Source organism: Pezoporus flaviventris, unplaced genomic scaffold (genome assembly GCF_033815535.1).
Source record: "Pezoporus flaviventris isolate CSIRO_AGI_PZ_B2104156 unplaced genomic scaffold, CSIRO_AGI_Pfla_v1 ptg000035l, whole genome shotgun sequence".
In the NCBI taxonomy this organism is placed as follows: domain Eukaryota; kingdom Metazoa; phylum Chordata; class Aves; order Psittaciformes; family Psittacidae; genus Pezoporus; species Pezoporus flaviventris.
Window position 1 is genome coordinate 879,329 of NW_026892583.1, and position 24,962 is coordinate 904,290.

Consider the following 24,962-nt stretch of genomic DNA (forward strand, 5'->3'; position numbering starts at 1 on the left):
TGTCTAACATGACCTTGAACACTGCCAAGGATGGAGCATTTCTCTGTATGTCTTTTTGTGGGGTCTCCCCCCCATTTAATAAGTATTAATGCTTGTATGGATGTGGGGTCAATCTCCTCTCTCTGTCCTCCCTGTGGATGTTTCAGGTGGATTGGGGCAATTCCTGCATCGCTGTGACCAAGTGAAGAAATTGTGTATACTGTGTGTTTTAGTTAAAGAATGACCAGCAATGAGAGGTAAAATGAAACCTGTGCCACATCATTATATTCTGTTGCCAGTTCTGTTTATCCATCATTCTCTTATCTGTCCCGTCCTGGCTGGGTAACCTAAGTACCTTACACACTAATTATTCTGTACTAACAGATGGAAAAAAACCATTGGTATTACAGATCTTCAAGTGCTACCTAATAATAAACTCTTATATACATGGGGCTTGACCATTTTTCCTTTGAAGTAACTAAAATGGAAGCAGGGATGTGCATTCCTTCAAAGGAGTGAAGTTGGATGTGCCCTCAGCCGTGCCTGTTGTGAGTACTGCTTGTGCCTCCACAGCAATTCATTTATACCTTATGATAGAACTTGCCAAAACATGATGTTTGCCACCAACACACAGTACATAATTTAGTTCTCATACACTGGCTTACAAATGCTGAAATGTAACTTCTGTTCCAGCTATAGGTTAACTTTAACCTTTCCAGTTGTTTTAGGGTTTATTTTGCCTTTATAGTTTCTATTTTATTAGTAAAACACAAAATACCCTTTCAGAAAAATAGGATATCCATGGATATCCTATCAACATCCATAGTTTTACATACATTACATGTGTTCCTAAATTAATTTCTTGCTTATATGGCAAATAATAATCCAGTAGCTTGGAAATCTCAGTTTTGCAGTGTTTGCAAGCTGTTGATATTCTGTTGTGTAAGTGAAAATGAACCTTGTTTATCATGTTTTTCCTTTTTCTTTCAGTAGCAGAAGCTCTATGAGTAATTCATGTGATTTCATATGGACTATACAGCACTTTCAAGCTTAGAGCTCATAGCGCTAGTAATTTGTCAGTGTTTTTAAAGCAGATGGTCAAATATACAGAAGAATGATTTCAAGGTGGCATTTAGTGACACCTTTTAATGGCAGAGTTGTACCTGAGAATGATTTCTCTTAGGTGTACCTTAGTATTGATCATTGCTGTCCCAGACCAGTGCAGGCTCTCGTTGTGCTGATGTTACATAGATGGCAGGAGGAGCATCAGTCTACAAGCTCCACTGCAGGTAGAACTGTTCCTTTCAGTGTGTTGGGTGTACAGCTATTTTCAACTGCTCGTATTATTGCCAGGTTTGAGTCATTTGAAATGAATTTTTTCCATGCCTGGTGTCAGGCAGCATTGTTCAGAAAAACAAAATGATTCAGCTGTTTCGGTGGATGGGTGAGGGAAAACATGTGTTGTTTTGCTCATACTGAGAAACTCTGTTGACCCACCTCTCCCTGTCCCATCTCCCCTGTTGTGTTGATTTGTTTTCTTTAATTGCCCTGTATGTTGTTGCTGATCTCCATCTTAATGTTATGATTGTGTAAACTGGTTTGCAGTCTGACTCAAATAGAGGAGCTCCAAAGCCAGAGTGCATGTTTGGGTGCTAAGCTGGCTGGGGGAATAGAATCAGGCACAACTGGGCATGGGGAAATGAACACTGAGCTTGGAGGTGGTGGGACAGCACAAGACTGGCTGGGAACCTGTAAGAGCTGGAAGAGTGAATGGAGCAAGACCCTTGGTTGGGGGTTTGAACTAGATGGTCTTTAAGGTCCCTTCCGACCCAAACCATTCTGTGATTCTGAGATGGATGAGAGTCTTGCGGACATTTTTAATCATCAAGGGCAGAAGACAAAGGAAATGAGATTAGAGGGAGAATAGGGACTAACTGTAGGAGAAGGGAGGCTTGCTTGGGTAGTGATGCTGGGGAGGAAGCCTCAGACTGGGGAGATGAAGCTGAGTGGCCAGGGAGGACAGGGCTTTCACAAGGTGGACATGCACACAGTGCTCCCAGCCCTGCTAGTGGGCTGAAAAATCAATTTTATTATGCAGCACATCACTAGAATGGCTTCTCAAACCTCAATTTTGATTTAGGTGATTATAATTCTTAATTTCTGTCTTTTTTGATGAAATTTACAGGCAAAGGACAAGAAGTTATTCTCAGGTATTGTTTTTGCCTCTGACTTTTGAAAGGGATTTTGATTTTAAAGGGATTCGGATTTTAAAACTAAAAATCTCTGGGTGGTGCCACAAAAAGGCACCTTTATAAATACTTAGCAAATATAAATAGTTTTCTCTCTTGGTGTTAGAATGTGTAACTGTCAATGGATCAGGTGAATTACACAAGGACAAGTATTTATTTTCACCCTTATTCCTTTCCTGAAGCACCAGGGTGAAGAATGCATTATTGAATATTGGGTATTGCTGGCAAAAAATATAGCTCTCTTCTCATGCTGCATTCTGCCTTTAGTCAGACTTTCAGCTTTTGTCCTGATTTGAGGCAAATAATGGAATTTATTCATACTTGCTTCGGTGGATTTATTTTCTGTGTGTTGAGCAGTTACATTGTGGTTTGTAGTACAGTAATAATAGGTAAAGGCCAATCTGTCATGGAAGTGTATGGTCTAATTCACACTTAGTCATTTGTCATATTTAGATACTGATAGGAAAAGATTTAAGATTTTAATCATGTAAAACCCCCAAAAGTACTAGAATAAATCTAATAATAAATTCTGCAGAATGGCTCTTGAAGATTTGGGCACAGAGGTATTAGTAACAATTGCATTTACGACTTTTAAATCTACATAAGTGACCATCCCAGAACAACCTATGGATTTTACCTTTAAAAATAAGGGACTGTGAATGTTTATATGCAGGACTACTCAACATACACTTGTCTTATAAAGACATAATTAAAATAAACTAAAAAGGAGGAGTCTTATGGTGATATATCCAGGTGCAAACAAGGATTAGTTGTGATATGTTTTCTCATCACTTACCTCGGAGTGCTATTTATACAGAGGAACACATGTTCTCCTTTGAGAAGCAGGTGTATTTATGCTTTTGTGATGCTGATACGGTATCTGTCAGGGTATTAAGGGTAATGCTGGCAAGTGAACGTATTCCTGAGAATAGTAGGGATACAGGATGTTGTTCCAAGTAATGCTTCCAATGGGAAAGTGCTTGATAGCAAGTTAGAGGTGACCTCAAGTGTCAGCAGGTTTCCTGCTGTTGTCAGGTTTGAAGTATTGACAAACCATGAGGCAGATGATCCTCCTGACTGGCACATGAAGTGCAATATCCAAGGGCCGCTATTTGATTCATGATCCAGCTGGTGACAGGAAGATAAAGCTGAAGTAATATTTCTGCTGAAAACATGAAACAGCAAAAATGCTTCTTCCTCAACTGTTTCTGAAGATACTACAGCTAATTTTGAAGGTAGACCTCAGCCCAAGGGGCTTTCATTAATACTCTCGCTTGGCTTAATAAGGGCTGGGTATGACAAGAGAACAGGAGCACAAAAATACATATGGATAGAGAATGGGTTTGAAATGCAATCACCTTGATGCAGAGGTGGTTTGCATAGCGCTGGCTGATCACTCCCCTTTGTTGTAACCCCTGTCGTTTTCCAGAAGAGAAGACAAATGGAAGTGATACAGGGAAACGGAAAGAAATGAGATGATCTGATTGTCTTTTATTGAGAAAGGCAAAATATTGCCACGCTTGGAGAGGCTAAAAATACTTACTGCAGAATGTGTCTTTTAAAAAAAGCTGTTGTTGCTGCACAGTTGTTCTGTGACTGTAGACTTATGGAGGAGTCTCCATGAGGCTATCTTTTGTATTGAGCTCCATGAAAATGATCCCAGACCTTTTTTCCCCCACTTCTTTGTGCTATTTCTCCCCACCCAGGTAGGGGTTTCCTGCTGAAATGGCTCAGGTGTTCCCACATGCATCAGGATTTCCCTGGGAAAATCAGTGTTTCGGAGGTAGCTAGGAGCCAATCTGTTTTTCCACCAACTTCCAAAAGCTTGGAAGCAACTGAAGCTAGGTTATAATATGGTGACATGGTTTAGTATGAGGTGTCCGTGCCCATGGCAGGGGGGTTGGAACTGGATGATCTTAAGGTCCTTTCCAACCCTAACTATTCTATCATTCTATGAAAGGGGATGAATTCAGCAAACTGCATTGTAAAGCTCAGCGCCAGTTGTTGCCTCAAAGAAAGAAAGGCTCATGTATGATGCAGACACAGTTAGTTGGCATGGGTGAAGTTGCAAGAGGCAGTGGAGATTTGTATGATCTTAATTATATATATATTAATATATATAATTATATAAAACTGTGTTTTTTTTTGCGGTATTAATGCCATTTAGTTTCTATAATGTGTTACCTTATTACATTTTGTATGCTGCTGTTCTGTGTATGTAATTGCTTTAGTGACACTGATTGAATTAGTCAATACTTAATGAACCAAAAATAGCAGGGGAATAGAAATCCACCTTTTGTGCTGAGGCTGTTTCTACCATGATGACCAGGATGCCCAGTGGTGTCCTGCTGTTCTCTGGTGGTCCTCTGTCTGCTTGGATCTGAAGGGATTGTCACAACTTCAGACTAGGTATAAGGAGGAATTTTTTTATGGTGAGGGTGGTGAAGCACTGGAGAAAGTTTCCCAGAGAGGTGGCAGATGCCCCATCTCTGGAATCATTCAAGGCCAGGTTGATCTGGGCTCTGAGCAACTTGGTTAAGTGGAAGATGTCCCTGCTCACTGCAGAGACCTTTAAAGGTACCTTCCAACCCAAACCATTCTATGGCTCTATGAACTTAACAATTACACTTCTGGGAAACAGTGATATTTTTGTGTCCATGCAGTGCTGAGCACAACCTGTGAGTGGGACTAGTGGATGCTCATGCCTGCGAGTATGGATTAATGATCATAGCGATGGTTGGGTGATGTTGTGGCTCTTGGTTTTGCACATCTATACAGACCATTCAGTGTTAATTTCTGGTGGTATCCGAGTACTTGTTGCTCATAAAAATGGAGGATCTTTGCCTCTAGGACAGACTTAACATCATCTTGTGTTGCCATTTGGAGAGAACATTCATGACAAGCATTTGACATATGCTGCCGTCCTATGTCCATCAGAGCATGTTACTGGTGTTAACTTCTACCAGACTCCTGTTTCCAAAGGTTTTATTATAGTTAACCCATGGAATTTGGAGTGAATCCACCAAATGTGTCGGGTAAAATAATCATAGTATTCTATTAACCCAATGCATTTTTACCCTAAGGGCTTTCAGAAAGCATTTTCAGCCATTCTGGTTGGCAGCTTAAGCAACACTGTATTAAGTGTTTGCAGAATTGAATCCCATAAACAGGTTTCACTGCGAAATAGTGGGCAGGATCCTGCTGCCTGCTGTGAGTAGGAAGACATTTCGCTGTAAGTGTTTGAGGAAGAAGCTGCTCATGTAGCACATTTTGGTTTTTCCATGAGGTGAAAGGTTTTACCCTAGAGCAGCACTGACCCCTAGACCCTCGAGCTGAGTTTTCTGTATAGCCTGACATGTGCTGTAATGTCAAGGAAAACAAAACCTTAGCAGGTAGCACACACTTTCTAAAGGAGTTCAGCTGAAGAAGGCTGCATTTCATGGCGTTTTGATTTAGCAGATTATGGGGGGTGGTGGTGAAGAGAAAATTAAGTCAATTTTATTACTGGCTCTGTCTTAGCTGCTTTCATCTGATGCTGCAACCTGGCTTTAGCTGCTTTCAGTAAATACTCCTTAGCGATTGCTGCTTGCCCATGTAGCAGTAATAAGGATTATGTAATAACTGGCTTCTGATGGCTCTTCCCAGCTTGAGCTAGATTTTCCCCTGGAATAAGTCTGTAATTGTAAATGTGTGTGTATCACACTGATGGCTTTTTCTTCTTCATTTCAATTATTAAAACACAGATGTAGAAAGGCGCGTCTTACTGGAGACTGACTTGCGAAGGTGGTGTTTTAGCAGAGAGGCAGAAAGAAGATGGAATCTTTTCTCTATTTTTGAAACAGATTTAACATTAAATTCCCCAATGCATGCAGTGACCGTCAAGGAGGCTTAATACAGTCTGTACAAAGTAACCTAAAAATCTGCATCGTTTCTCATCTAACGAAACAGGAGGAAGTAAAAAAAGGCCACGAAGCTGCAGAGTTGTCCCTGGCATGTTCCTTTTTTGCTCTCTGCCATGTTTTGTGGTCACTTTAAGGGACTACCCCTGTGTTCAGTTCTACACTTCCTGCCAAACTGGTTCTTGCATAACAACGGTTAAGTTTGCATGTGAGAGTGAGAGAGTGAGGTGGTTTAGAACCGATTTGCTCACATGTTGTGAAGAAAAGGCTTACAGTTTTTTATCTTGGTGTCCATGCTGGCTTAGTTTAATCTGAGGGTATTCAGTCATGGCTTATTGATGAATAGGAGTAGTTAACTTTTAAGAACGCAGTTGTGTATGTTCGTGAAAGGCCAGTGTAAAATAAAATACAGGTTCTCGCTTTTAAAATCATAATGAGGTTACTGCAGAATGAACAGGGCTGCCTAGAGGCATTTTTATGTGTCAGTCCTGTGTAGAGTCCTGCAAAGACAGCACTGCAGGACATGAAGAGACTAAAAGGAGGTCATTCCCTTTGATAGCCTTCTCTTAATTTTGACTTGAATTCGCAAAGTTAGTCAGCCCTGGCACTGTTTCATGGCTACTGAGCATATTTCAAAGACCCATAGGGACTGTAAAGCCTCTTGCAAGCAAAACCAGCATTTTAGCAGTAAAAATGTGCCAGCACTGTTACGTTCACAGTATACTTCTTTGATAATGCTCTGCTAAATTCACATCATCTATTTGGATGAACATTGTTGCATATTTGCTTATTTTTAAAATACTATTTGCTCAAAAAGAGAAATTCCTTGTTCTTTTGAAGCGCTTGAAATTCTGTTTGATTGCACTGGGGTGGAAGCGTGTACTCACACTTTGGATTGTTTCCAAGCCATGCTACCCAATCTTTCTGTATAATGTCTCCTACTGGATATGATTACTTGTAATTAACATTGCCTGATTTTAGTAGCATGCTATTCTTTAAAGTTACAAAATTGCACTCTTCCCTGCAACAGATAACTTGGATTATATAAAGTCTTTGACACCTAATAGGTAATTTGCTATAGCTGAAAACAGGATGCTTTCTCTTCTGAGTGGAAACTTCTGGAGGCAAAAACTGGGAGGTCAGTTGTCATTTTTTTTTCCCCTGTTCCTTGAGCAGGGTGTGGGGCATTGATGCATTCCCTTCAGCATCCACTGCTGCAGAAGTCTTGGTCAATGTCTCAGCTGGGCAATGGCGTCTTTGCACCCATTATAGGATACTTTCCATGAGGCTTAGACTCCAAAGGTCTGAAAAATGCTTTAGATCTTATATGCAGCAATGCTAGAAGTTTAACACCTGGTCTTTGATTAGTATCAAAATGTAGCCAGGGGATGAGCACGAGGTGGTTCTCACCAGGGAAGTTGCTGACACTGCTTGGAGGACTTACATAAGGGACTGCACCGGCGCGGTGGGGTTGCCTACGTGCTGCGCTCTGCCAAGCAGGAATACTTTGACCTTAATACTGAGGCGAAGCGCTGGTGGCGAGCCTTTGTTTAAACAGTGCTAAAATGATCAAGGGAATGATGAAGAGCCTCAAAGAAATATTGGCCCTTTCCCATAATTTATATTTTCAGATGCTAAAACTAGTTGTTGAGCAAATGTAAGGTATCTATTTTAAGATACTGCATGTCAATATCTGACTACAGATGGCTCCATGAATCATAGTTAGAAGAAGGAAAATGTTAGACACTAAGATATTGTTGCTAAGAGATTTTTGTACACAGTATGCTAACATGTGCTGGCAAATTTGGGAACAGTAGCAGCAGCATGCTTTTTGGAGAAAAAAATCTCAGTGGTGAAGAAACTGTCTTCAAAGGACTATTTAAAGGATAGTAACATTATTGTGCTTTGTTGTATCAAGAACTGATGAAGATGAACTTGTCTTTCAAGCAGATAACATACAGAAAACATCCAAAAGGTAAAGCTAATCCTGCTCGCTGATGGAATTAGAAAGTGGAGAATAGAGAGAAAAAGGAAAAAAAGACTTTGGGGATTAAATTAAGCAAGTTTCAAGAAGATTAATGATGATGGTTGCTGATATTTTGCCATCTACTGGACATCAGATATATTAATATACAGAGTTAGTACCTTTCAAAATGCGGAATGTTAAGCTTGTGTTACATTATCTAATTAAAATTGCTAAGAATTATTTTCTGTCCAGGAAAAGAGCATGTCCGAAAATGCTGAGTAGGATTTTTTACTTTAGTTTTTGATAGCATTACTCTAGAATCATTTAGGAGAATTTACAACGTCTTATTGTCAGGGTAGAAGATGTGGGTTATCTGTGCACTTTGTACAAACCTTTACTGAGCATCATTTAAAGGAAAGATATTTAAATGTTACTGCTTTTCTTTATTCTGTGTCTGTCTTGTTCCTCTTATTTCAGTGAGTTTTACTGAAACTTGAAGTAAAGCTTCAAAGGGATAAAATGAATTGGTAAAATGAATTTTATGAACTAAAACCTCAGTTCTGGTAAATTTTCAACAAAAAATATTATATGAACAAAATACAACCCTACTATAAACTTCCCAAAATAGTAACTTGCTTTGGATAGATTACTAATAGTTGTATTAGATCTCAGTTTTAAAACGGATTACTTTTAAGTAAGTTTTGGAGTGTAAATGTGTGTCTCCATAATGTAAAGCATATGTATCTTCTTGAGGTCATGTCTCATGTCATCCTTATTATATGTATTCAGGAATGCTCTTAGAAAAAGAGAGTGGATTAGTGATATTAATAGTGTATTAATCAAGCATTTGGTTTTATTTTAGAATGAGGTGAACGAAGAAGCTTCCGCTGGTTTTCTTTGCAGTGTTGTAGCCTCCAAGTCAAAAATCAGCTGTAATAAATCTAACTATAAAATGTGGAATGATGCTTTGCCTTTTGATTTTGGAAAGTAAAATACAGAGTTCATGAATATTCAGCATTTCTATTTGAGATGATATGGCTATTGTAGCTGGATGGAATTTTCCAACTAGTTGAGAAGAAAACCCCATTTTGTTGTATGTATTGAATTCTTAATGTCTCCCCTAACTGTGAAGGTACCTGAAGTCTATGTTGTGATTTGAGCTCTGAACAGTGCTTGCCAAGTTGTCATATTTTGCCAAGGTATTACAAGAGGATGTATTTCCAAAGCAAACTGAGCTCTAGATATGTTCTTTAATTTCTTGAGCAAGTAAACACACCTTCATGTACCGGCTCTCTGAAATCATGTACAAAGCCAATAGTGTTTGATGGATACATTTTTCTCCCACACCTATGGAAAAGAGATTTGGAATGCAGATTGCTTCTTGCTTTTCCAAACCGAACTCCATCTGTACCACTGAAGAGAGCTTTAACATGTACATGCTGCTTGTGTATGAGAGCAACTAATGCAAACTGATATAAGATCCCTTTTTCGGAGGCTGCAGAATGTGCTGTATGATTTTTTTGTCACTATTTATCAGGGATGGTACCTCATGGTGCTGTGTGAGAGACGAGTCTGTGCTCTTGACAACCTAAGTTTGACTTTGTAATGTCCTTGTGGATGACCACTGCATACCTGATGGTACCCTGGGACAGACTTCAAGGTGGCTTTAGACTCCTTTACCTCTTTGTTTTATTAGGAAGAGCTTTTCTTTACAGAGTACGCAGTAGAAATACGTTGAAGTTGAATTACTGTGCCTTTTCATTGCCTCACGTTGAGCATCGTTAGATTTTCATATCGGATCAGAGAGGTGCCTGTCTCTGAAGGTTGTGATGATAACGGAATGGTTTAGAGATTGCCTTGCTGATTATCACCTCTTGATATGTCAGCTATTGGGTGAATTGTTGATACGATTTTTGTCTGGAAAATGATGCTTATTATAGATAACATTTCTTATCTTTTTAATAGTAAGAAAACATCCTGATTATGACATGTGGAAGAGCTTTTCTGGCAGCCTTTTGATGAAGAAAGTGATCCCAGCCATTCCGTCTAAATTCACTTGTGTTAATTCCTTACGAGTGTCTGGTGATTGTGAATCCTGTTATGTAATGGCGTGAATGGTGTTTCTTGTTATAATAATAGAGTTCTCAGTGTTAAAATAGATAATTTATTATTTCAGAAGTCTGTGAGTAAAGTGGAAGGCAGTTTCTGGAGCGTCTTATGGTTGCAGTCTCATTTACAGGGTTGTTTCACACTGTCCTTCCAGTGTCACCTGAAGATGGGAGCATGTAGGATACCTGTCCTCAGAGTATCCCCTGTATCCATTTGCATTTCTGCTCCTTGGCTGAAACTAAACAAAATCAAGACTGAAGCTGCATTTTGTCCTGGAATAGAGCTATCTCCTTTAATGTATAGTGCCATACCTGTGCTATACAGGTATCTGCAATTCCAGATATCACTGCAGTTCCAAGCTTTCCGGAAAGACAGTAATTTAGTGTGCACTGCTGATTAGCAGAGACAGTGGAAGGGTGAAACGTCAGCCCTGAAGAAAAGAATAATGTAATGTACTTCCATCAGGAAAGTGAGATTGTGTGGAAGAGAAGGGGGAGAAAAAGCAGGTGAGGGGTGCTGCCTGCCTTACCATGAACTGCTGCTTGTGAACTGCAGCTACAGCTGTGCAGCCCAAACAGCTTCCTCCGCTCTCCATTTAGGCAGAGCATTCTAAAGCTTTATGTCTTGTCTGGTCTAAGATTTAAGCATGTGCAGAAGGAACCTCAGCAGCCTAGAGTGAGAGAGAGACAGAAATGAACTAAGAGATACTCTCCTCACTCCCATGTAGAAAGTTTGTCCAAGATCATTGGCTGGATTTAAGAGAGGATAACTTCAATTTCTCTTCTTTTCTATACCGTTTCTCATAGCAGTTTGTTCCAAAGAGCGATAATGTAATTTGGTTTTGGTGCTTGTCTTTCAGGGACTAACCTATAAAGCTCTAAAATTGTGTTTGCTAACAGGCTACAAAGATCTTGCTCTAATTTAATAGAACTTCTACCTGTGTTACATTTCAAGAGCGGAAAAAATCAATTGTGAAAGGTTAGTGACAGGTAAAGTGTATATATAATTTCCAATTTCCCGAAAGGAACAAAGCACTGCATTAATCACAATCACAAAATCTAACTACTTGAATGTAAGTAATTGATATAATGAGAACTGCATTTATGAGGCTGAACAGAGACGTTGGTGACTCAGTGCTGCTACTTACGTCTGGTCCAGACTCTGAAAACGTTAAACTCTGTCTCACTAAAGGCAGAGTGAGACTGTAACTGGACATCTGTCAGGTTGCACTGTTTATACAAAGTACTCTTATTTGTCATTATTTAAACTAAATTTCTTTGGGGAACAAGAATCAGGAAAGCAGAACTAACCAGATGGGTCAAATATTTAATTTCTGAATTGACTTCTGAGAGCCAGCTTAAAAACTGCCTGTATCCAGATGGAACGTTTCCGACTGTAAATATCAGAAGACCAGAGGGTGGGAATAATGCTGTGCCAGAAGAAATCCCCTCCTTGAGGTGGCTCACCAGTTAGGAGGGTTTCATTCCTCATCCAGTGCCCTGTTCTGGCCAAGTCATGGGGTGCCCCGTCTGCTGCTGGCTCCCCCCAGTCTCAGGGTCACAGCTGCTTCATTCATTCAGGTTTCTACTTCACTGAGCTGTCACTTAGTTACAAACCATAGCAACTAGCCAAGTGTCAGTTAAACTCCTTCCCTTCCTTGCTCAGTTGGTGGCAGAGCATCTGGCATTGCCCTGTGTGGCGAAGAGTAAAGCACTGTATCTGGTTGCATTGTTTGAAAGGAGCATCTGTCTGTGAGTCAGCGAGACCGTGAGCTGAGGGTAAAAGCTTTGCTTCTGCTGAGGCAGAGCAAAGATCCATACAAACACTCAGTTTCTGGTCACACTCTGTGTTAGGTACCCTGGCAGTGGCAGCCACTGCTCCACTGCCTTTCCAGAGTTGTTAACCCTGTGGCTTCATGTTGACAGCCCTCAGTGTGTCACAGCTGTGACCTGTGCCAGTGACTCCATTAGCTTTTTGTTATGATGGCATTATGAAGCCAGCATATTATGGAAATAGGTAATACCACCAATCTACATGGGTTTACTCTACTTCCTTTTTATGTTGTATGAGTAACCTTCTGGTAAGATACATCTTCCTGCTTAGCTTTACTTTCTCCTCACTTCCCTGTTGTTAGCATATGTACTTACTCAGACCAGTCATGTATGTTATCAAATCTAATTTGAAAATGATTAGGTGCCCATGTTAGGTGCCCCCTTAGTGGGGTCAGTTAAACTTGGAGGGAGCTAATAAATGATTCTCTTTGGTTACTCTCATTCATCTAAAACCACCTCTAATGATGATTATAAACAAAAGAGAGTTTCTGCTTTCTGGACTGTGCAGTAGAAACATGGCAGAGATCCCAACCAAATGGCAGCACAGCAGAGAGAGATCCTGCTTGAAGTCTGTAGGTGCTGTGCGGGAACTACTTAGTCCTGCTTTTCAGCTGGACTCTGATTGACACCGTGCTGGGACGCTGCAGGTGCTGTCTGATTCTGGAGCTGATGCAAAGTTAAATACATGCTACAGAAATAGAGACAAAAACCTCAGGTTTGAGTGGAAGTTGTAGATGAGTGATTTATTGTTACAATTGTTTTAGGGAGATCCATAAACAGAATTTATCAGATTTACAGAATAAGGTGGCATGCAGATTTTTGATGTACGATAAGTGTCTTTGTGGCAAAAGGATGAAATGAAAGGCCATTTGTTGCAGAAATGAAACTACCTGGATTACAGTAAGGCTGCTGGATAGGCAGGTTTTAAAAGCTGCAATTTTTGAAGGCTCAGCATAACGGAGTCTGTAAGTAGCTGGGAGTTGCAAAGTGCTACCTCCAGCCTTTCACGGCAGTATTTCACGTCTGCAGACATGCATGGGATACGTTTGGATGACTGGAATCCAGTTCCTTCTGGAACTGAAAAAAACCTTTGAGTGTAGCTTTGCTGGCTGTGCTGCTTTTCACTGCTAAGAAGAGATGTGTTGTGATTGGGGAAAAAACCCCAACAAAACCTTCTTTCCTGCCATAACCCCTCAGTCAGAAATCTAGCACTTGACTACAAAACATCCTAAGAAGCAAAATACGGCTATTTAAAACCATATAAATTATGAAGTGTGTAGAGAATCAAACTAGTATTTTCTGCAAAGTTTCTGTGTTAGAATGTGAGTTTTTTTCCTAAAGTACGAAGAATTTTAGTGCAAATATAGAGCTTCAGTTTGGTTCTGCTTTAGTTTTCATCTTAGCTTAGGGGAGACGGAGTCTTTGCACCACCTGAATTTGGGTCAAGCCCTGGATCTTGTGAAGCCCATTCCCTTGTCCTAATGTGTTCACGCTTATGGTTTCATTTGGCCACTTTATATCTCTGGTTCAGGACACATTTTGCTGGGAAATGTTTGTGGTCTCTGTGCTTTGTGCTTTGCAACTATAAAAACTGAATGAGGATAATTTTGTGTCTTTCTGATTTTTCTCTGCCTTCACTTTCTCCCACACTCTTTACCCATCAAATTCAAGTGAAGTACATTGACGTTGTGCCAAGAAATATTTGTACTTTTTAATTTTTCCTTGCCTTCTTTAGATCTTAGCATATTTTTCCTTCCTTTTTGCTGTTAGAATTTTACATGCTGTTTTTAGCCGATTGAAGTAAATGAAATGGAGAGAAATGGTAACCTTGAGCTGCTGAATTGAATGCTTGAATCAGAAGCAAGTACAGGAACAATTCCCTGTCAAGCTGTCTCTTAGTTATCTGGCAATATCTTTTTTTTTTCAAGTAATAGAATGTGTTTGTTACTTAAACAGCATGTTTGTACTTAAAATCTACTCTATATCAAAGATTCTTTTATTTGAGTAACGTAGCTGCTGTCTAGCAAGCTGCTTGTCACCGATGAGTTCCCTGTTTGAGTTTTCTGTGCTAATTAGAGGTAATGTTGAAGGGAGGTATTACTGCTTGCTTATACTGTAGAGAAAACCCCTGATCTACACACAAAAAAAGCTGAAGAGGGACTTTTGCCAAGAGCATGTAGTGCCAGGACAAAAGGGAAGGGCTTTAAACTGACAGAGGGGAGATTGAGCAACCTGCTCTAGTGGAAGGTGTCCCTGCCCATGGCAGGGGTTGCAACTGGATGAGCTTTAAGGTCCCTTCCAGTCCAGACTACTCTGTAATTCTGTGAAGTGTTGCTTTTATGAACCTGAACCAAGCCAGGCTGCAGAATGTGAAATTAGAGAATATTTCTACAGCTCTGGATTACTTTCATAGCACCATTTGCCAGGACACCAGGGGCTGTACAGAGCAGACTAGAGGCCAGAGTCTGATACATTATCCATTCTGAGAAGAAGCTTCTTTCAGGAGTCATTCCTGGAATAAGATTATTTTACGAGTGGTTAGAATAGTAATTCTCAGTTGGACAATTGCCTGTGTTGGAGACGAGGCCGATCTGCCCCTGTCTCTTGACCTCCCTGATCTTTGCAGATATTAGTGCATACAGAAATCTTATGACATATTTGAGAAGAAAAACTGATTTCTTCAACCATAGTCTAAAAGCAGAAGTGGGATTAAGTTTTGAACCAGTGTTATGGATACATCATAATGCATTTTGCTCCCAAGAACCCAACACTACTGATAAGTACCTAGAACAGTGCATTTCTTTACTGTTAATACTGTAATGAGAAAATGATGACATGATTTTCACTAGTAAGTATGGTGATATTATATCCAGGTTAATGATTTTAAGGATTAAAGTGATTATACTGCACATGTTCATGGCTGCCTACTGGGGCTTATTTTAAAACACAAGTGTACATGTATTGAGTACAACTGCTAGGTGCTACAGAGACCTGGAACAGAATGTCTCCCATGACATAGATAAATTTGAAATGAAAAGAAAACATAATTACTTTATTTAGCTGTTACATTGGATAGAAACTTTTAATGAAACACAAAAGAATTTGCCAAGAGAAGAAAGACAGAACCTGAAAAGCAAATAAAATAAAATGGATTTGGGGCATAGTTATACAATAGTCAAGGTTTTCTGTCTGTGGCTTGTTGCTTGGGTAAAGTCTTCATTTTCAAAGATTTACAAGTTTGTTTTGCTTGCTGTTAAATACAATTGTCCATTCAGTTTCCTGTGGTGAGTGCAGGAACAAGATCTTATGTGTGTTACATTAATAGATGCTACTCATACTAACTGTACTTCATAAGACCTTTAGTGTTCCTTTGAATGATTCGCCATCCCTGAGGTGTGTGGAGTGGTACGAAGCTGCACGGAATCTTTTTGTCATCAGCTCAGACTGAGTTTTCATTCATGTCTCATGACTGTCATTAGCCCTATATCTAGGAGAGTCCTTAAACAAGACTTTTGAGTCTTTTTTGGGCCTGCACCTTGTGCATGCAGAAGCTTCTTTGAGAAAGGTGAGCCCAGTTTATCCCTTTTAGCTCCTTCAGGAAAGCCACAGTGCCGTTAGGGGAGCAGTATCTGTCAGAATATAAAGCTGCAAAATTGAGCCAGAAAAGGCAATTGCTCAATATTCAGGGAAAAAATAGAAGAAGAAGGGAGGAGATGGTGATGGCACAACTCTATCACTTTCCTCATATCCAGCAGAGGTGTTTCTCTTTTTAAGCGCACTGAGAGGAGAATTCAGAATAGATATTGCACATCTGTGTTCAACAACCAGGAAAGAAATGAAAAAGTGTTATTTTAGAACTATATTTATTAAAACATTGTAAATTCTTTACATGCGCATAAACTGTCCCAGTTTCTATTTTTAAGTATTTTTTGGTGACTTAGTACCTGAACGCTTATAGTTCTTGGTACTTCTTCCCTGGCTATCCTGCATACATTGCATTGTAGCTCCTGCTTTCGTTGTGCGGGTAAGTAGTGAGGCAGGAGCAATTAAAGGGAAATACCACCTTGGATGTGTGCTGCTCCTGTGGCATTCTCCACACATCTGTAGAGTTCCTGCAGCTTTGGGGATGGTGTGTTTAATGTTCACTGCTGCTTTTGAGTGCTACAACATGAAAAGCTGCAGCTCCTCCATCAGTCTCCTGAGACCTCCTCAATCACCTTATCTGGGAGACTGGCAGTGCTGCTTACAGAGAGATTGAGAGAGCGTCTCAATGTTGTTTCAGAAATGTATTGCGTTGCAGAATAGAAGTAAGAAACAGTTACTCTGCTTTGTGAAGTGAAAATGTATTTGTATGATGTTTGTCAGGATTGTAACACATGTTTTCCTACTTAATAAGTTTATAACAATATATTAATTGTAACTATTTTCCAATCCTTTAGGTGGCTATAATAGCGGGAAACTTTGAGCTTGCTGAATATATCAAGAATCACAGGGAAGCTGATATCGGTAAGCAAAATATTTACAGACACTGAACATAAATTATACATGTTTAAAGCAGGTTTTTGCAAAGATGTTAAATCTGGTCCGATGGGAGATGTGACTGCAGGGCTGATGACAGTATCATTTCAAGGAGATTTTAAAAGTAACTTCTCTATATGACATGATGGGGGGAAAACCTGAAATGTTATCAAAACATGCTCTGGAAATGGAAATCAACAGCAGAGTGGTAGATGCTTTGTAAGTATAAATTAGTTTGGAACAGATTAAGTACACATCCTCACACCTGGAAGAGCCAAATTGGTTCCTGCAGGCTGTTTTGTCATCAGCTTAAAGCAGCTTTCAATATGAATAATTGGTCAGAAGCAGAAGATAAAGATTATTCTCATCTATGAAATGAAAATCTATATCAGAAGCTGTCTATCCATATCCATAAACCCATTTCCTCTCACTGAGTGTATGGCACTGGATGAAGGCTAGTTACAGGTGTTAAGGGCCCTTGACAGAAAACCTTAAGGCTTTTTAAAGATCTTTTTACATAAATAGTTTTGCCATTAAAATAAAAAAGTTTGATAAAAGTGATTTCCAATATCGTTTAATTACACTGATTTAAAATGCTTCAGTCCAAATTAATTAAAGTTCCACAGAAACATCTTGAAGTTGGAGGAAAAAAGACATTCCTTTTGAAACAGGAGGGGCTCTATAGTCATCTGCACTGATTTAACTCAGAGATGCAAATCTGTGACTTGATAGTGTTTAATTTCTGTGGAAAACTAGGCCAGCTCACATCAAACTTAAGACCGGGCAAGAATTGCTCTGGACTAAGGCATCCTTTTCATTTCCCTTTCTGGTAGTGTATGATCTATAATAGAGTTTAAAACTGTGCAGTAACATGAATTCTCATAGCACTGTGAGACTTTCAGTTTTGCATAAAGGCAATAACTTCTGCATGAAAGCTCATAGTGAGTTTGAAGGGTTCCTACCTGAGAAAGTGAGATAGTTCCTTTTCATGTAAGAATTTTTCATCCATCTGTATTTATAAACAGTCTGAGGTAAATAATAACTACAGTTGAATCAGTGAATAGGTGAGCATCTTGTTGTCATCTATATTTACATATGGCTCATGGTTTTATAACTTCATGAAGATGTTGAAATGGAAGGAAATGGTTGTTTAGATTCAAATGATCCTTTTATTTCTGCCATGTTAGTCCTCAATAGTTTGGCTTGCATGTAGAGTCAGTGCACAATTACTGCACGTAGCCAGTATTATGTTTTATATTGCTTTAAATAGATCTTGTTCTTCTAAGAGTAGTTGTGCACAATAAAAGAAAAAAAACCCTAGTGAAGGAACAACTTCCTAGCATTTATTACGCATACACTTACAGTATGAGTAACTGTAAAGTCAAAGTAACGCTTACAGTATACTTACAAACAGCAGTCTCTAGACTGGTTTGCTTGAAGGAACGCTGATGTTACTGTCATCATTTTTTGGACTGACTGTTGCAGGTTCCCAATTATGTCAGTGTGTGGGAGAAGCTGGGATGTAGTTATCAAGTAGATGGATGAGACTCGGTCCAGGAAACAAGCGATAGCCACGTGGCTGAGGCTTTAGGCAGAACTTACTGCTGACTGTAAAGACTTTCTGTAGGGTTTGATGATTTCTAGAGAAATGCTTAGAAGCTATCTTCTGTAGGAAAATTCTGCAAGTTTTCCTCATTCCTTCCCTTTTCCACTGAAGGATAGAAATAGCAGTGCTTCCATGGTTCACTTGTGCTTTTTGGTGGATTGCACATAACTGTTTGAATTTGTCTGAAAGAAGAAACATTATGTTATGTTGTTTCCTCCGAGCTAATTCAATTTAACAGGAATTTGTCCCTTCATATTTATTACTTTAAATAAAATAACAAAAATTAAGTCATCAGCGTGTCTTTCTCTGGAATGTCTCCCAGTTAAAAAAAAAAAAGGGAATAAATCAAAGAACAATATCCTGAACAGAAAACCCAAGAGCTGGGATGATGATGAACGTGCAGAATAAGGTCAGCGTTGAAACTTCAACAAGTTGGCTTTTATTTATCTTACTTATCTGGTTATCTGCTATATTCATGTAGTTTTGGATGTACTCCAACATGTATCATTTGCGTAATGCACCTTCTTAGAGCCTTGAGGCAACAGAGTGGGAAGGAATAGTAAAGAGCTTGAGAAGTATCTTCATGAATATATGAAGGACAGATCGCACTCTGAAGTCTCTTGAGAAACATTTCATCTTTCATCTCTCAGAAAGTGTCTTTTTGGGTATATAGTGAATTTTGGTGTTGAACCAGTTCATTAAACCTTGGTTTGGGTATTTTAGGCTCATTCAATAATTATGGTTACTTTGTAGTTTGTAATTCTTTTAAACTCAATAGTCATTAAGTTAGAAGTGTGAGAAATGCTTTGGAATACGTGCAGCTTTGGGTGGGTCTCTTCTATGGAGGTTTAAGCTGGGAGGTGATGAGCTGTTCAGTCATTTAATAGTAAGCTTGTCATTGAGATTGCTTATTCACAACAGCATCCATTGGAAGAAGGGGTTGGTGATGCTTTGAGAAAAACTCCACCTTGCTCTTGATCCACTGGAAAAAAACCTTCCCATCCCTCATGGAAGATCTCTGACCTAATCTTCTAGCTTTTAGTGGTCATCATGCACAGGATCTTTAGCTATAGAGACTTAAATGCAATCCTCATATACAGCTAAGTAATATAAATGGCAATAATACTTTTTTCCACAAGAATTTTCCTACTTTACTGGGTACGTCATCCTAAGCCTGGGCTGCATCAAAAGGAGCATGACCAGCAGGTTGAAGGTGATCCTGCCCCTCTACTCTGCTCCCGTGAGACCTCACTTGGAGTACTGTTTGCGGTTCTGTTGTCCTTAACACGAAAAGGACATGGAACTGTTGGAACAAGTCCAGAGGAGGCCACGAGGATGATCAGGGGACTGGAGCACCTCCTGTATGAAGACAGGCTGAGAAAGTTGGGGCTGTTCAGGCTGGAGAAGAGAAGGCTGCGTGGAGACCTCATAGCAGCTTCCAGTATCTGAAGGGGGCCTTTAAGGATGCTGGGGAGAGACTCTTCATTAGGGACTGTAGTGATAGGAGAAGCGGTAATGGGTTCAAATTTAAACAGGGGAAGTTTAAATTGGATATAAGGGAGTTCTTTCCTGTGAGGGTGGTGAGGCACTGGAATGGGTTGCCCAGGGAGGTTGTGAATGCTCCATCCCTGGCAGTGTTCAAGGCCAGGTTGGACAGAGCCTTGGGTGCCATGGTTTAGTGTGAGGTGTCCCTGCCCATGGCAGGGGGGTTGGAACTGGATGATCTTGAGGTCCTTTCCAACCCTAACTATTCTATGCTTCTATGATTCTAAGTATGGGAAGATTTTAATTGGTGGCAGTGTTGGAGGCTGGACCTAATTTAGTAGTTACAAAAGCAGGTTTTATCTGGTGGCAGAAACAAGTTCTTACATTTCTCAAATCAAGTATCTGAAAAAGGAAAAATATTTGCTTTAAATCTCTAATCTCACATGGTGAGGAACTACACTACCCATGTCCATCTGGATTGACACGTGCTAATTAACATTATTCTTAGATAATTTTGTTGTCCCAAACTATTGCAGTAGGAAGTCACTTGTACTTTGAATGCAGAAGGTATTGTGTGGGTGTCTTCCAGTTTGCTAGTAGTCACAAAGCTGTTTCAAGTAATGTTGCCAAAACTGCAATGATAAGGCTCTACCAGCAGTAATGTAATGCTTATGATTCATGGTCCTGTGCTGTGCGCTGTAGTGAAGGGGCTGCTTTGTGTGGTGGCAGAGCTCAGCCTTCCCACAGGAGGAGAGTATTGTACCTACGGATGGAAGGGATTGAGTCTGCAGTGTGCCATCATCAACAGCACTTACATCTCAGTGTGCTGCTCCAAAGAGCTCCACTTCAACAAGTACATATGCTTAAGTGCTGGGTATGAAGCACCTCCAATATGAAGACAGGCTGAGAAAACTGGGGCTGTTCAGCCTGGAGAAGAGAAGCTGTGTAGAGACCTCAGAGCAGCTTCCAGTGTGTGAAGGGGTCTACAAGGATGCTGGAGAGGGACTCTTCATCAGGGACTGCAGTGAAAGGACAAGGGGTGATGGGTTCAAACTGAAACAGGGGAATTTCAGGTTAGATATAAAGAAAAAAACTGTTGTGAGGGTGCTGAGGTGCTGGCACAGGGTGCCCAGAGAAGCTGTTTCTGCCCCATCCCTGGCAGTGTTCAAGGCCAGCTTGGACAGGGCTTGGAGTAACCTGCTGTAGTGGAAGGTGCCCCTGCCCTTGGCAAGGGGTTGGAACTGGATGAGCTTTAAAGGTCCATTGCAGTCCCAACTATTCTGTGATGTCTTTTTTTATGATTTGGTATCACTTATTATCTATTCCACCTTTGCCTGCCAGTTGGCATTTAGATTAGATTCCCTTTTTAAGCTGTCTGTGAAGTCTGGTTTTGTTCAGTTAAGAGGCTGAATTGCATGTCATAAAGGGAGTCTTATTTAGCTTTTCTTATGTTTTTTTACCCCCTTGTCCTGTATCTTTGCCATCCTGTAGTGCTAAGACTATCCCGGTTGTTGAAGATGATGGAGAGGGAGCTCTGGTGAAACTTGACTGGAGTATCCTGTAGCAGTAGGAAATTCTAATTCACAGCCACTAAACATTTGTCCCACAAAGATTGTTCTTCCTTTTTATTTAATTATAGAGCACTTACATTAAACAAATATGTTGAGATGCTGAAAAACGAGGTGTATGTAAAATAAACTTCTTTGAAAGAATCGTAAGACTTCACACTTCTGTACAAAGAAGAATAATGTAAAATTAACTTCTTTTTAGAGTAAAAAAAGGCAAAGATAATGACCCACGGATTAATGTGACATCTGACTGTGAGAGAGAGATGTTCTTCTGAGGTGTGTAGTGTCTGGTTATTTCACTTAGATCTTGCCAGATAAAAGCATGTACTTAGGGTCAGTGTGAGCAGCCATGTTTATTATTTGTCTGATTCATCTCCAGAGAGATGGAGTCTTTTAAAGGCAAAATGGATTAAAGTTTGGATCCAAACCAGAAGAAGTAGGCGCCATTGGCAACCTGATTAATTGAAGGAGCCCCTACCTAGTCTTCAAGAAAGAGGAGATTTTGCCAGTAAATTTCTCAGCCAAGTAAAATTGTGCGACAGGCCCCTCTCTTGGCTATGCTGAGTGTGTTTCAAGAGAGGGAAGGTAATTTAGGGTTTCAGAACCATCAGGAAAGGTCAGAGGGGGTAGATGTACTTGGAGCAGCTCAGCAGCAGCACTTCAGTTGAAGAGCATGTACTTCAGTGGTCCTAGCTCCATGTTGTTTCTTCAGACTGGAGAAAGCCTAATTTCTCTCACATCCTCATTCTGAATGGCTGCAGCTCCCTGTCTCAAGGGTAATTGCACAGAGGAAGCTCATGATGAAATAAAGGGTGATTTGTGGAAGGGGGAGACCTGGGGTCCAATTCCTCTGACTGTCCTCATGACCGATCTGCAGCGTGTAAATGTTCAGGCGAGGTTGCACTAAGCAGTTGTATCCCTTTTTGGTTGTAAGCCTTTGTGCCTCCCATCAAACCAGAGTTTTGTGGAACACTCTTCCATTTAGCCGTTATAGGAGCAAAAAACCCCTGTTACTTGTTCCATGCTATTAAAAAATGTGAATATACCCTCTGCAAGTTCAAAACTGTGAGGATTCTCTCATACATGTTCTCCCTTCTTTTATCAGTGAGTACTTCTTCCTTACCTTGCTCCTCTTCCCACCATCAATTGACAATGTTTCCATCTCAGGTAATACATTGCGTGTCTGGGTGACTGATGTATTGAAACCTTGGCAGGAGAAGTATTTAGCACTGATAACTATTTGTTTTACTTGGTGCTATCGTTTTCAGTAACAAACTAAGAAATAAGAGCCTTGCCAATGTTTCCTGTGGCTTAGTACAACCAAAGTCAACTTGCTGTCAGTAGCAGCAAAAGTTCACGTGAGTCTTATTTCAGGCAGGGGATGGTGCAGTCCTGTACGACCAAATCAAACATAAAAGATAAAGATTCAGAGGAGAGGAAGAAAGGATCTCAGTCAAGGATTAAAGCCAAGATCCAGATTTCATTGTATGTATTTCTTTTACGAGGTTCAAAACATCACTGAATCCCTTTTGTTTTCTTGACAAATGTTTGAAAGGTGAATGAAAATTGCTATATTATTTAGCAATTAGTCCTATTTGAAATAGATTTTTCATCCAGCAAGAAAATCTGTTACCATAAGTAGTTAGCAACTGGTTTTACAAGCAGTCTGAGATGCTTAATAGAGCTTCTCAGATTATTTCAGTACATCCTGCCCCCAGATTAGGATTATAACAACATCAAAGTATAATTATCATTTATTTTGAAAGTCTTTGGAACCCAGAAGTGTATTGCAGCTCAGTGCCTGTTGTTCCATCATTCTTCCTGCTTAGAGGAAGACATTCCGTATACTCCTGATGTGCAGTACAGCAGTTGCATGTTGTTAAAAAATAATACTAATGTCCCTTTTTAAACAGCTTTTTTTTTTAACGAGCTATAGCACATTTCTAATGTATTTAACTTTCTGCATTTATTCATTGCAAAATAAGAGAAAGTGATGGATTAAAAGATGTGATGAATAGAAAAGTTAATCCCTGATTGTTTTCATCCAGCCTGCAGCTGTCTGTGAGTAAATGAGCACAGCAGATTTAGGAAGCATTTGCTCTACGGAATTTACTATGGCTTCTATAGGATGGAGGTACAAACCCCAATCATATATGTAGGAATATTGAAGCTTTCCTTAGATACAGATATGCAGATATTAAGTACATTGCAAGCTGATAATCCTTTGACTTGGATAACCTATTTTTAACTCTCCCTTTTGCCTTGCTTCTTTGTGATGAGATGAATATTCAGATGGATTAAGTGACATGGGTTGTTCTTCTTCAAGTGAACAAGGTTTGTTTCGATATTGTACATCTTGTCCTTCAGCAGCTCGGAAGCTCGAGGCAATAGGATTCTTTAGTTTTATGTTGTTTGCATTTTTGCCATAGAGAAATGAAACACGTTGAGCTGGTGAGCGAGTTTTGGGTAGTTGATCAGCAGCCTAACTAATACTTGGATACTGTTGCTAGGCTTCGAGTCAGAGTTCCTGTATTCCTCTATAATTATGCAGAGATATGTGTGTATGTGATGGTTTGTCTGTGCTTTCACATGGATTTCTTTCCTTTTTTAATTGAAAATCTGCTAATATGGTAGGCTTATCCTTTATAATATACGTATTCCACACCAGGCAATTGCATTGAAATAAAACATTTCTCAAGTATGAATAAAAGTGATTATTTTTATTGGTATTGCGCCTGTAAAAATCTTAAAACCATGATTTTATCGTAGAATAAGCAGAACAGGTCTTTCCCAACATAAGGATATTAGTTGCTTTGTGGTAAAATTGCTTTTCTAACCCGTTTTCTTTAATTAGATCAGAATGATTGAGGTCAGCAATCTTGTTTTTTCAGCTGCAAGTGTTTGCGTTAAATGCTAGCCAACCCCATGACTATTCTGTTTCTTATTTATTTGGGTCTTGGGAACTGTTGAGTAATTTCAGTTTTCATAAATCAAACCTGTAAAGTTAGGGGAGGTCATATTTAGAAAGATAAAAGCAGAAACAAGAAAAGGCAGGAAATGACTTAAAAATCTACAAACCTGTCAGCAGCATGCGATGCTTGCTCTGTTTTTGTCGCCTGTTACTTAATAGAAGGCAAAGGATGCAAACACGTATTAATAGCCTTGTGTATTTCTCATGTGAATGTGGATAACATGAACCTGTTTCATAGGCTAGTGGGCATTTTAATGTGGGAAAGGTTATATTAGTGTAATTGGGATGGCAAAGACGCTGGGATCGTCATTGCCCACGTTTTAAATGCATTTGGTTTGATAGATCGTTGTAATCCTGTGTTCCCTTTTACAGTTTCTTTCAAGTGTCTCTTATTTTTATTCTTATTATTTAATTTTAATTATTTGATTTAATTATAGGAAAAAGAAACCCTTTAAATTAATTACACATAAGTTGGGTTACAATCAAAGGACTACTGATGGGTATGAAATAGATTTGTGGCTATTATTTATCTGTTTTTCTCCAAAGGCTTCAAGGAATAGACTATCATATCCTCAGTCTTGCTAGGTGGTAGCAAATAAATTGGGAAAACTGGGAATTGTGAGCTGTTAATGTAATTACATACCAAAATGTAGGACAGAGCTTGAAAAACTTACAGTAGTTTTCTTTTTCCCTTTGATCACAAGCAGTTTTGTTTTCTGTGTATGTATTAGTACAAAATTCTGCAGTAACCAGTTTTAATTCAAAGTTTAAGCTTTATTT

The 24,962-nt window shown here is 39.6% G+C and overlaps 1 protein-coding gene across 4 annotated transcripts in view; it reads left to right on the plus strand.

Moving 5' to 3' along the window:
* Positions 1-24,962, plus strand: part of SHANK2 (SH3 and multiple ankyrin repeat domains 2) — a 361,673-nt gene that overhangs the window by 67,584 nt on the left and 269,127 nt on the right. For all 4 annotated transcript variants that reach the window (XM_061462082.1, XM_061462086.1, XM_061462083.1 and 1 more), the window contains one exon: positions 16,474-16,540. In XM_061462082.1, coding sequence (XP_061318066.1) covers positions 16,474-16,540 — 67 coding nt within the window. The remainder of the gene's footprint in view (positions 1-16,473; positions 16,541-24,962) is intronic.